This window comes from Artibeus jamaicensis, unplaced genomic scaffold, assembly GCF_021234435.1.
Source record: "Artibeus jamaicensis isolate MK-2021 breed Jamaican fruit bat unplaced genomic scaffold, CSHL_Jam_final contig_471, whole genome shotgun sequence".
Taxonomy (NCBI): domain Eukaryota; kingdom Metazoa; phylum Chordata; class Mammalia; order Chiroptera; family Phyllostomidae; genus Artibeus; species Artibeus jamaicensis.
In genome coordinates, this window is record NW_026521850.1 from 1,075,679 (window position 1) to 1,088,828 (window position 13,150).

At 66.5% G+C, this 13,150-nt stretch overlaps 1 protein-coding gene across 1 annotated transcript; it reads right to left on the reverse strand.

Moving 5' to 3' along the window:
* Positions 1–3,739: 3,739 nt before the first annotated feature.
* Positions 3,740–11,235, reverse strand: MYMK (myomaker, myoblast fusion factor). The gene is made up of 5 exons (XM_037127621.2): positions 11,101–11,235; positions 7,689–7,803; positions 6,834–6,982; positions 4,282–4,398; positions 3,740–3,889 (listed from the first exon to the last, which is right to left on the reverse strand). The coding sequence occupies exons 1-5, from the start codon at positions 11,233–11,235 to the stop codon at positions 3,740–3,742; spliced, it is 666 nt and encodes a 221-aa protein (XP_036983516.1).
* Positions 11,236–13,150: the final 1,915 nt, after the last annotated feature.

Sequence of the window (13,150 nt, forward strand, 5' to 3'; positions counted from 1 at the left end):
GGGAAACTGAGGCTGAGAGAACTGGGAGAAGCCAGGCAGCCCTGTCTGGCCCCCACGCCTGCTTCTGGCCCCGGACACCTGACCCCCGGCCCCTCGGCCCCCACCCTGGCCTCCCGCCCCCTTTTTCTGGCTTTTCCACTCTCCCAAGAATGTCCGGTCTAGCCAACCTCTGCTTTAACTCACCCCGATGGGCCTGAGTGGACCGCAGGAGAGGCTGCGGCCGCCGGTCAGAGGGGAGGAGACCGGGGGTGAAGATGATGCCGGGGCACTGAGCAGCGAGGGGGCGGCCAGGCCAACAGCCTGGCAGGGGACCTGGTGCTCAGCCAGCTTTGTTAGCCAGCGAGTCAGCTAAGCAGCCAGCCGGCCTCGCCCCGTGGGGCTTCCTGGGCTCGGCGGCTGCGGTGCCCGCAGGCCTGGCCCCGCTCCCCGGGGGCTCCTCCCTCCGAGGCTCAGCGCTCGCCGTGATGGCAACGGCAGCAGGTCCAGCTCGGCGCGGGGTTGGAGGCGGCCGGGGAGCTGTAAAGCGTCTTTAAAAGGGGCAATAAAAGTTTTGGGTTTCAGATGGTCTTGCTGGAGAGGAGAATAACAGACAGGAAATTTCAGTAGCAGACAGACAAAGGCCACGGCACGCAGACGCCCTCAGACGGAAACGCCATGCTGCGCAAACGGGGCGTCCTGGCGGGGGCCCAGGGCGCCTGCTGCCATGCCAGCCTCGCCCCGCGGGGTGTGGGGGGCGGGCAGAGGGGCCGCTACAATAGACTGTTTTGTCTACTTGTTGTGAATGTTTATAATACTTCTCCGTCCGGCTGCCGGAGGTGTGCGGCGCAGACCCTCCCCGGGCCAGGCTCCGGGCCGTGTGCGGGGAGGGGCGTGCACTGGACAAGGGCCCGTCCGTGTGGCCGGGCCGGAGCGTCGGCGGCTCTGCCCCATGCTCGGCAGGGCGTGGGGCCCGGGCCCAGGCCGAGGGGGCTCCTGTAGGCCTGTGCACAACCCCCCGCCCCCCCCCGGGTTCAGACAAGATTCACGGTGGGGGTGGGGCACACCATCCTGCCATCCTCGTCCCTCCCTTGTCCTGGCAGTGAGGCCACAACCAGAACTGGGTCCTGCAGCACCTCCCCCTGGGTCATTTGGTGTAACCCAGCGTCCCCAACCCACGGGCCCAGGGAGTGGCCTGTCCATTTGCTCCCTGCCGTGGCGGCGTTCACTCGGTGGCCGCCAGCCGCCAGGGCAGGGCTGCCCAGTACTGTGCAGGGCCCTGGAGCCCGTGGCCTTCTGTGGGGGCGGCGAGGCATCCGTGGTGTGTCCCACGTCAGCGGGCCCCCAGTACCGCGCCCACTCTGGGGAAATCGCTGTCTGTTGGTCGTCGGAAGTTCAAAAGCAACGGGGCAGCCTGTGCTGCACCTGCGTCCCCGCACGCGCAGCCGTTCAAACCTGAAGTAAGATCGGGGCACACGGAGAGACTCAGCTCCTTCGGCTCACCGGCCACGTTCCCACGTGTCGAAGCCACCAGCCCCTCTACGCCGCCACTGTCACGGCCCGGCGCCTCGGCACGACGCTGCTCGGGGCTCCGGGAAGGCCCAGGGCTGCGTTTCCGGCTCTCACCGGCAGAGACCCTGAGACCCGGGCCCCCGTGAGTCCTGTCTGGAGCCTAATGTGGGTGGGGAAGGCCTCGCACCTGAGGTTCTGGGGACACGAAGACCCCAAAGCTGGATGATGGTGGCAGTCAGGTGTGTCTCTTGAAGGCCAAGGCACTCCTTCCTCGTTTGTCTTGAGGTATCGGGGTGGCCATTCTGGGTGGCCTCCTCCTTTTCTGGCCCTTCTGCCTGGCACCCCCTCTGGGCCCTTAGGCAGAGCCCCCAGGGTGTCAAAGTGGCCTTTGGGCCAGAGGCTCATGCCTTTTGGGTGCCCGACCAGGTGCCGGGCACAGCCACCAACCCAGCGGCTGGTATCCAAGGGGAGAGGGCCAGCTGCTGATATCCTGGCCCTCAGTGTCCTCATCTGCACAGTGGACACAAGCCCCCCACCCCCGCCCCGGGGCCCTCCGAGGGTCTCTGTGGGGGCCGGCCCCGCCTGGGAGGGGCGTGGCGGGCCTGGAGCCGAGGCGGACGGGCCGAGGGCTGGAGTGAGCCTCCTAATTGTCCAGGACTCACAGGCTTGGCCGGGCTCCCAGACGGCCTCGTAAATCACCGCGGCCACAGTGAGCAGCCTGTTAGCACGGCCGTGCACGCTTGGCAGGCCCCTCGCCTCCTCCCTGCTCGGGAGCATCCCGCCGCTTCCAATTTTCCATGTGCTGCCACAGAGGTGGGAGCTGGGCACGCTCACCGGGGTGGGCGGGGGCGGGGAGGGGGGCCGGGCCGTGTTGGGTAAAGAGGGGAGGGGGGTGTGGCGGCCGCCTCGCCCCCGCCTGTTTCTGGAGGAACGCACCCTGGTCCCCCCGACATGGCCCCAGAGCCTCTCTTTCCTCACAGCCTGGCACTGTGACTCGAGTGTCCCCTGGCCAGAGGGGGACACTGTTCATGTGGTGTGTGCGTGTACGTGAGTGTGTACGTGTGTGTGCACCCCGCAAGCAGACCTGCAGCCGGCGGGGCATCCCCCACGCCTCCCCCGCTCCCCAGGGCCCTGCGTCGGGGACAGGCCTGGGTGGGTGGTCTCGGCGAGGCCCGGGCACTGTGGGAAGAGCCCCGTGGGCTGCTCTGCCGGCCACGGGCTGTGAGGACGGGGAGGTGCCGAGCCGGGGCCAGGCCGTGGGTGTCCAGGGCCCGAGATGCGGAGCCCCTGGGCAGTCAGAAGGGCCGGCAGGTGGGGGCGCCTGGCCAAGGGGTCTACCCTGTCCCTAGCCCCTGGTCCTAAAGCCAGCTGAGGGGTGCCAGAGGTGACTCTCGGACAAAGAACCGGCCGTGCCCCACAGTGGGGTGGACGTGGGTGGACGTGGTCTGGAAACACAAACAGGCCCAGGGCAGGTGCAGGGAACTTCCTGCCTGACAGACGAGCCTGGGCCACTCGGGAAGTGGGGTGGGCTCGGGTCTGTGAGGTGATGTCTGGCAGGCGGCTCCCGCCACCCCCCGGGGCGGCGCAGACAGGCTCCGCGTGGGGCGGCCGACCTCCCCTGGGCCCCGCCCGGGGGCCGCCGCCTGCCACCCCCCCAGGTGTCTGCGCCCAGACCCGCGGGCCCACGCCGGGGCGCCGTGGGCAGGACTCAGAGGACGGAAGTGGGCACGCACGAGGGCTCCCAGTGAGGCCAGTGAGTCGAAGCACTTCGTATTGGTTATTGTCGTCAAGAAAACTTAATCCAGAGACCCGGCCGGAGGGGTGGCCAAGGGCAGGCAGGCCGGGGCGGTGGACAGCTTCCTAAGTGGGCCTGTTCAGGGCCTGGGGACGCGGGACAGAAGTGTCGACGCCAGTTTCCAAACAGATGGCGAGGGGAGGACACGAGAGCCCCTCGGTGGTGGCTGGGAGTGGGCTGGGACTTGTAGGTGAGGAGGGAGGGAAGGAGCAGACAGACAGAGGGGGCTCCGGGCCCGGGGCCCACACACCCGTGTGTCCTGCCTAAAGCCCGCAGGAGCGAGAAGCTCCTTTTCTTTCCTGCCTGGCGCTCGGCAGCCCGTAGAAACTCTGTAAGGGGGTGTTCGGGAGGTGCTCCCCGGACCCCTGCACCCCGCAGAGTGCAAGGGCGGGGTTCCATCTGGACACTCCGGGCTGGGGGCGGGAGGGCGGGGCGGGGCCAGGCTGCGGGGCGTGGTCAGACGCAGGCGCAGCACAGCGTGGGGCAGTCCAGCTTGGCCGGCGGCCCCGCGCTCCCGGCCTTCTTGTTGACCTTGGGCAGCAGCAGGACGAAGCACATGGCCAGGGCGCAGTGGTAGAAGCTGTGGACGTAGGTGTAATCCCAGCCCTGCAGGGTGGGCAGGGGTCGGTCCTCGAGTTCCTCTCCCGCTCCCCGAGTTCCTCTCCCGTCCAGAGCCCCGACACCGCCCGCTCCGCCCCACCCCACCACAGATGGGGGCTCCTCCTGACCCCATCGCCTGTCTGCCCCCCGCTGTCCAGCCCTTGGTGGTCTCTCCGGCCACCAAGCCCCGGAGCACTGGAGGACCCTGCCGTCCGCCTGCCTTTGACCATGAGTCTGAGGCCCCTCTCTCCCTCCCAGGTCCCCCCCCCCCCCCGCAGTGAGGGCCGCCGCCCTCTGTCAGTGGTGCCAGGGCTGGAGGGAGGTGCCCGCCAGCACCCGGAAGGCCGGCACTGTGGACCGGCCCCGCCCCTGCCCCGCCACGCCACGCCCCCAGGTACCTCGAAGAAGAAGCGCAGCATCAGAGCCAGGGCCCCGAAGCAGAGGCCAGGGCCGATCTGCTGGGTGTAGACGCTCTTGTCGGGGTACAGGCCTCTCTTCTCCTTCATCTGCCGCAGCTGCGGGTACGGGGGCAACGAGGGGCCCTCAGGTCACAGTGTCCCTCTGGGGACGGCCGCCCTGAGCCTGAGACCCCCGCCTTCCTGTTTGGGATGTAACCAGCCCCCTACACATTTCTCTGTCCCAGCCACAGGGGACCCCCGAGGGGACTAGACACTCTGTTCACAGCTGAGGGGTGTTGGGGTGCTGGGCCTGCCGCCAGTGTGGACCCAAGGGTGCCCGTGGCGGCCCGTGGCAGCCTCTGGTGCGTCCGTGGCCGATGGACACACAGTCCTACCGATCAGACAGTCATGACAAGCACGTCGAACCTGTGGCTTCCCAGGTGCCAAGTGCTGAGTGGGCATTGATGTCCAGAAAGATGCACTGGCATACACTGACCGCGAGGAGGTGACCAGGGCCCATGTCCCCCGCACATACACCCTACGTGGCCACGTGGTTTCAGGGCACGGGCGTTTTGGGCAGAATCGAGACAGGCGGCTGGGGTCACGGGGGCCGCAGGCCCTGCATGGTGTCTGCAGAGTGCCCCCAAGTGAGCGAAGGAACGCAGTTCAGTGTCAAGTTCCCTGGACCCGGCCGCGGCCCGTGAGGAACTGGGACCTGCACCGGTGCAGGCGGCTCGCAGGTGTGGCTGCTGTGGCCCGGGAACACTCCGCCGGCCGCTGGCCCTGCACCTGCCCGAGGTCACGCCCTGGCCCAGCCAACGGCCCGTGCACACCTCTGCCTGGTCCTCGCCCAGGCGACGGCCACCCCCACGCCCGGCTGGAGAAGGGATGCGCCTCCCGGAGGAACAGCCACCCTCCTTCCTGGAAACAGCTGCCCCCGGAAATCCAAAGTAAACTCCACGTTCAATGGTCTAGAAAACACAGGCTGAGCCCCAGGCTCAGGGAGCCAGGCCGCCCTCCAGGTTCAGTGGCCGGGTCCGCAGGCCCAGGGAGCGTCGTGCGGATGTCAGCGAGTGGCCGCCTGCTCTTCTGGACGATTGAAATGCAGCCCAGATCCCGAGCGACAGAGACCGGGGCCGAGCAGCCCTCCAGGCCAGACCGGGAACCTTTGCCCCGCATCCCGCCCAGCGGGCACCTGGTCAGAGCCCAGGGCTCTGTGCCGTCAAGTGCCAGCATGTTCCTCAACTCGGTCCTTCCTCAACCTGGTCCTTCCTCAGGGCCGGGGCATCGGATGAGCACACTCACAGGCAGCTTCGGGGGCCCCCTGCACCCACCCAGGGCCAGTGTGTCTTTCCCAAGTGGGGGTGGGCAAGACCCTGTGTCTCTTCTCTGGCTGCCAAGGCCAAGGCCTGGCCTCGGACCACCCTGCTGCGACTTCTAGCTGACGTGAGGGTCTCTCTGCGCCTTATCCCTCCGTCAGCCCCAGGGCAGAGCAAACCCCTGCTCCTGGTTGCAGGGAGGCGCGGCCGAGAGTGGAGGGCTCACCGCCGAATCTCGTTCACCCTCCCGAGTGAGGACAACGGGCTGTGCGCACCGTCCGCACGCCCGGCCCAGCCGACCCCTCCCATGAGCAATGGCCTCCTCTTGCCAGGCCTGGGCTCAGCGTCCTGTCAGGCGAGGCTCCTTCGCTTGCTCTGGGGGCCCCGGGAGTGTCACTGTGTCCGTCCTGCCTCAGTGTCCCTCATTAGCTTGGGCTAGTGGGAAGGGGTCCTGGTCCTTGAAGCCAGGAAGGTCCTGGGGCGACAGAGGGTTTGAGGGGCCTGAGGACTGTGTGTAAGGGCCTCGTGGGCGTCGGCCCGTGGGTGCCCATCGGCACCGGAGGCTCCTGAGTCAACACTCACGAGCAGGTCCGGCTCCTGTCCAGCTCACACCACATCCTCCCTCCTCATCAGAACCACGCTGAAGGCCCACCTCCTCCAGGAAGTCTTCCCAGATTAACCCCAGCCATCTTGAATTGATATTACATCTCCAAACCAGCCATTCTTTTCAGTGACGACAACAAATAGCCCTTACTGGCTGAGCACATTAGAAGCCAGTTCTGAGTCAGTACTTAAGATGCGTCATTGCCCGGGCTGGTGTGGTCCAGGGGACTGAACACTGGCCTGTGAACTGAAGGGCCACCAGTTCGATTCCTGGTCAGGGCACATGCCTGGGTTGTGAGCCTAGTCCTCAGTAGGTGGCACTAGAGAGGCAACCACGCATTGATGTTTCTCTCCCTCTCTTCCCCTCCCTCTAAAAATAAATAAATAACGCCTTTAAAACGTTTGCCCTGTGAGGGGGGTATTGGACTATAATGCCCATTCACAAATACGGAAACTGAGGCAGAGAGGTCCAGGGACCCAGCCCAGGCCGAGATGCGCACAGACTGCACCTGTGCGGCTGGGCCCCGTGTTTGGGCTGGAGCTGCGTCTGGCCGCCAGCCAACCCGTGAGGTGGGAGGGAAGGGAGACACGGGGGAAGGGCCCATCTGCGGAGGGCTGCCCAGTACGCACCCACTTGGCTGTGATGATGAGGACGGCTGTGCCCACGGGGCCCGAGTATACCCCGTAGCCCTGGCGGTCATGGTAGATGCGGACGGCGATGGTCAGCACGCCGAACATCACCAACGTGGACCTCCTGGGTTCGTCGAAGTCGGCCAGCGCTGGAGGGGCCAGGACAGACACCGGGAGAGGCGAGTGGCCTCCTCGCCCCCGACCCCTGCCCCTGGCCACTGCTCTCCCGGAGGCGTCCGGTGGGGGCCTAGCTGTGGCTGGCAGCCCCGCCCCACGGCCAGTGGGACCCCGGGTGCCACCTGGTGCCCCCGAGGCCTGGATGCCTGAGGGCGGAGCCAGGCTGCCGCTTCCCCGGGGACAATGCCACAGGGCTGGAAAAGAAGCCGCTGCATGGGGCCGCGAGGAGGAAGAGGCAGGTGAGAAACGTCGGGGCTTCCACGGGGCCTGTCACGGGCAGGAGGCCCGTGCAACGGGGACCGTGTCCTGACTGCACCTCAGACGGTGGCAAGTGGGACAGGGCTGCAGGACCCCGAGTGCTGGGACGAGCCCGCCTTCACACAAACCGGAGCTGAAGACCGCGAGGTCAGGCGCGTGGAGCCAGGTCTTGGGGGTGCACCCCGACGCCCAGCAGGTGTCCTCCAGGTGGAAGACAGAGGGGGCGGGCGGAGCGCTCTTACACCTCCCTCCGCCGCGTAAAGTGGTCATCACAGACCCTTGTCGGGTGTGCACTTTAAAAAGGGCGTGAGAAATGGGAATCCGGGCCTCGGAGAACTGGGGCTTCCTTCCAGAGACTAGGCTTGCCTCCGAAGCCCCGGGGAGGAGGGGGCTCTCCGAGCGTGGGCGGGGGCCACTCACCCATCAGAGAGACCCACATGCTGAGCGCCGTCCCGTAGACGCTGAAGTACTCCAGGATGTCGCGGCGCAGGAAGCAGAGCACCGCCAGGCCGGGCCCGTCGCAGGCATGGGAGAGCTGCCGGGAGGCCCGGGCCAGTCAGTGACGGGCCCTGCTGGGCTGGGAGACCCCGGGCAAAGTCACTGCATGGCTGCCTCTGTGAAGCGGGGGTCCGGCTGGTGGCTGCCCCCGGAGGGTCATGTGGCCGGGAGCTGGGGGTCACTCCGACAAATCCTGCAGAGGTCCCCTCCACACCGGGGTCTCTGAGCCAGGTCCCTCTCCCTGACCTTTGGATGTGAGGCCAATGCCTTTTTTTGGGGGGGGGTGGTGCCAGTGGGCTCTTCAGCAGCCTGGGGTGCCTTTCCCTCCACAGCTCACCCCTTTGGTGACTAGGCTGCCCCTAGCCCCTCAGTGGGATTTCTCAGACCCGACTGGGCTTGTGGAGCCTCAGGCCTCTGACCGTCTGTCCCCGAGAGACCCCAAGACGAGGCAGGTCAGGGGCGGTCTCGGAGATCTGACTTTGGGTCGGGGCTTGGGGCTGGTGCTGGGGCTGCCGGCGGGGAACCGGCTCAGAACCAGTGACCTGCAGTTCTCAGCGTCTGTTTCTTTCAAGTGCGGGAAGCCTGCAAAGCGCGTGCCGAACACAGCGACCCTGCATCTTTACAGTTGTCCCACCAGTCCAATTTAAATGCATTTAGAGAGAGAGAGATGCTGACACACACGCCGCTCACGGCACTCTCACGGGCTGATCCCTGGGGGCGCCCCGACCGGGGACCAGACCCTAAAGCGAAGAGCCCTCGGGGAGTGTATCCGAAGCTGTCACCTTCTTTCTGACAGAAAACAACTCCCCTCTCGTGTACACATTTCATCATGCTACGCAATATTTAATTACATGACATAATTATTTTGACAAGCCCCATGGCACAGACAAGCCAGGGACCAGCACAATGGACCCTTGATGAGCCTGGCCCGGCAGGAGGGAGGGGGCCGCAGGACGGCTTGGGGTTGCCCGGTGCGTGGGGCCCGTGGGGATGGGCTCCCAGCTCCTGCTGGCTGCAGCGGCACCCGGGAGGGCCTGCTGGGGGCAGTGTGTCCCGGCGCAGTGGAGACCGCCCTGTGGCTCTTGTCAGCCCTGTCCAGTGCTGTTCTGGAAGCTGCACTGTTTGAGGTGATGTGGGCAAAGAGGAGGCTGGGGGGCAAGCAGGCAGTGGCTGTGTCTGAGTAGCTAGGGAAATGGCAGCTTCAGGTGGGGTCTGATCAAGGGGCACAATCCCCATGGCACAGAGGCCAGAGGAGGATGCTTGGCCTTCCCCATGGCTCTAGGCCAAGCCAGGACCAATGAGTGACAGGGATGCCCTCCTGCACCCCTGCTCCTCCTAGAACCCCATCTCCCCCGCCCCCACCCAGCCTCCTTGCCCACTGCCCTGTACCCTGCCCCTCTCCTCTGTGGCACAGACCCCTGCACACGCCTACAGACTGAATCGCTCTGAGTTCACCCAGAGCAGGAATGTGCCTACCTCCTCCTGGCCATGGTGGGCCCCTGCAGCTGGTGCTCAGCAAGCCTCTCCGGTGGGGGGCAGGGCCCTGGAGGTGGGGCCCAGGGGCGGGACCCAGAGTGGTTTAAGGAGAGCTGGTCCGGGAGCCCCGCTCGGGGCCCCTGTCTGGCTCACCTGCGTTGGACAGGTAGGCAGCTGAGGCCTCTACCAGCTTTGGGGGCAGGGGGCAGGCTCAGTGGAGGGAGGGCACTGGCCGGGGGCGGCTGTGGGCCAGCGCATGGCCTTCAGAGGCCGACCCAGAGGGTCCTTGCCGTGCAGGCCAGGCAAGTGGCTGACTGCTCTGGCCCCTCTGTCAAACGGGGACAAGACAAGCCTCTCCGTGGCGGGGGCCGAGGGACTCTGGGCGACAGACAGCATGGAGTCTGGCCTGGAAATGGTGTTTGTCCTGGAGGGTCCTGGTGAGGACACAGGCAGATCTCATGGTGATGCCGGGGGGGTGGCGGGGAGGTTCTTGGAGAAAGGGGCTGGGAGTGGCTTTGAGGCCTGAAGACATTTGTCGCAGGAGGCAGCTGGCCCTGCCACTCTGGGCGGGGCAGGGGCAGGGCAGGCCTCTGAGGGTGGCGGGGAGGCAGCTGCGGGACCAGCCCGGCCCTGGGGGGGACAGGTGGTGCCTGAGGAGTCCCGGGCTGGGTCCTGTGTGGGCCTGGGGGACCAGACCCCTGGCTCCTGTCCCCGCCCTGACACCTCGTCCTGTGTCCACTCAGTGCCTCCACTTCCCCGCCCAGGCCGGGCCCTGAGAGGGGCATGGAAGGGCTTTCCACAAAATGCCGCCAGTGAGCCAGGCGCTGAGAGTGCACCCGGCGCTTCCTGGGTGCACGCTCTCAGCTCCCCCAGGACTTGGTGTGTTTGCCTGGCAAAGGAGCCCCTCACAGTCCCAGGCCCTCGGGGCGCGGAGAAACCTAGCCAGGCCCACGTGTACGAGGCACCCATCAAACCCCCACCCGGGACGCTGGCTCATGGTCAGTGCCCTTGTAGCTAAGGCCTCTCCCACCCAGAGGTGGGGCCCTGAGCCCCCGGGAATGCGGTTCCACCCAAGGATCCCTAGAGAGGCAGACAGGTGATCGATCAGACAGACAGACAGACAGACAGACAGACAGAAGCTAGAGGGATAGATGGAGGCAGAAAGACACTCCAAGGGTCCAAGGAACACAGCTAGAGAGGGGATGGGGGTGGGCTTCCTGGCAGCGGCAGAAAACCAGACACAGATGAAGAGAAAGAAAGAAAATGTAGATACAGAGAGAAACAGAGAAAACCAGTAAGAGAAACACAGAGGGGAAGAGCCGCACAGGGAAACGGGGTGGGGCGCAGGGGCTCTGAGAGGGTCCCCCAGACACGTAAACAGAGAAGGAAGGACCCAAAGGAGGAGAGGCAGGTGCCGGACAGGAACGGGGGCCAGCTCCGGGCTCTGCAGTCGGACTCGTGGGCCCTGCACGGCCCCCAGCCTGCCGGCCCCTCCCGGGCCCGGCTCACTCAGCCCTCCCAGCTCGGCCGCCCGGTTCTTACTGCTGGGGGAGGAGTGGGGGAGGGGGCCCTGGTGCCACAGTGGCCTGACGTGGCCGGCCGGCCAGTGGCAAGGAGAGGGCGCCCCAAGGGGCTCGTCCTCCACGGACCGAACCTGGGCCACCGTGGGGCCTCAGTCACAGACCCCGGAGGGACCGCCGGGTGCCAGCGGGGAAACTGAGGCCCAGAGGGGTGCAGTGGCACCCCCACCCCCTTTCCTGGTCTCTGGGCTTTTCTTTCACTTGGAAACCACTTTTCTTCGGCACAAAATGCAGGACGGAGGGGGAGGACAGCCCCCCAGGCCCCCGCCCAGACTCACCGCCACGAAGAACATGGTGAAGAGGTAGACCATGGCCTCCATGTGGAAGCGCCTCTTGGCAGCAATGCTGACGGTGGGGAGAAAGGCCAGGCTGCTGAGGGTGGGCAGGAGCAGTTTGGCCACGAGTGTCCCCATGGGCCGGGGAGGAAGGCACCGGCTGGGAGGAGGAGTGGCTGCAGGCCTCCGGGTCCCAGGGCCAGGGCAGCCCGCGGCGGGCGAGGCTCCGAGGGCAGCTGTGCTGTGCACGCCCGCCCGCGAGGCCGGGATCTGAGGGCCCACGCCGGGCGGCGCGAGCAGAGGGTCCGACAGCTGACACGCCACGTGACCAGCACTTGTCTCTCAGGTTCCAGTTTCGTATTTTTGCTTTTCGAGCGGTAGGAGTTAACTGGAGGAGACCACTTCTGTTTACGAGGCGGCAGCCTGGGAGGAGAAAGCCCCCCCCCCCCCCCCCCCCAGCACCTTCTCCAGCCTCCCCCACTCCCCACCCTGACCCTCTTCTCCCGGGGCCCCTGGGAGCCCAGATGGGGGGCTCGGGGGGCCCGGGCTGGAGCCACCTGTTTGCGGCAGCGAGAGGTGAGAGAACCCGGGCTGAGCCGCGTGTAAGCACGGAAAGGACCCCGAGGGTAGGTTCCACGTGTTCGCGGCCCCCGCGCACTTCTCACTCGCTGGCTCGTCCCCACTTGGGTTTCCCTGGTGGCCAGACTCCCAAACCGACACCCAGTGCTGCTTCGTTACTTTGTTTCGCACAGGAAGGCCACAGACCGGGCGGCGGTGAGGGGGCTGCTCGCCTTCTCAGAGTTCCTGGCCTCCCGGAAGTTCCCTTCCCTTCTTGCAAGAGTCTTGGGGGAGCTGCCAGGCAGGGGCCCCTGGTTCTCTGGCGGAGGAATGAGGGGCGTGTGTGGGCCGCCCAGGCGGAGCCCCTCCCTGGAACGACCGGGTGCCTGGGCCACTGGTGGGTCTGTCTCAGCCGCAGAGCGGCTTTTGTCCCCACGTCTTTCTTTTTTATTGTGACAGGGTGCTGTGATGACGTCACATGTGACCGCAGGCACAGATCTGAAGCCTGCAGCTCGATGACTTTGGGCAAGTGCACACAGGCATGTGACCACCACACCGTCCCCACCACCCTGGGGTGTCCCTTGTGTGAGGGACTCGGGCAGCAGAGGTGCTCGGTCATGGCTGCCGGCCTTGCCTGTTCTGGAACGCCCCACTCAGGGACAGTGCGTGTTTGGGGGGTTGCATTCTTACGCTGCAAATCCCTGACGTCCCCCCCACATAGTGTCCAGTGGCTCATTCCTGTGGTCGCTGGGCCGGCAGGGGTCTGCTGTGTGCAGAGTCTGTCCCCTGGGCATGGAGCCTGGCGCGCGGGGACAGCCGGAGCGAGGCCAGAGGTGCTGGCTCCTCTCAGCGCCACAGACAGGGGCTGCGGCCTGTCCGGGGCTCCGTCTGGGCCTGGCGGCTCCCCCCTCCCTCTGGGAGTGCCGTGCACCTTTCCAGAAATCTGTGTGTCTGGAGCTGGCCGGAGCGTCTCTGCTGTCCGCCATGAGTGGGCCTGCGCAGCACATCTGCCCTCACCGTCCTGCGGCTTCAGCGCCTGCCAAGCCCCCGTAGCTCTGGGGGCGAGCTCCGAGCTTCCCGGAGACCCCTGGGCCCTCTGCCCTGCTCGCGGCCGCCCCGCCCCCGGCCCGTGGCACACCCATCTCCACCAGCCTCCCGCCTCCACTTCGAGGACGTCCGTCTGCCTGGAGGGAAGGCTCCCCACCACGTCGGGCTCCTGCCCCAGTGCCCACCGCTGGCAGAGCTGTGGCCCTGGGCTTGCTCCGGTTGTGACCGCGCTGGGCTCGCCAGCCCGCTCACTGCCGTGGCCCTCGGCGCCCGAGCCGACCCCTGGCAGGCATCCAACGGGCACAGCTGAATGACTGACTCTGTGAAAAGAGTGGACGAGACTCCGGGAGGGGCGGGTGGGCACCGAGCAGTTTGGTCTGGTGCTTTGGAGCTCAGTCCCCTTTCCAAATGGGGAACCAGACCCTACCCTGCGTGTGGCTCGGGGTGA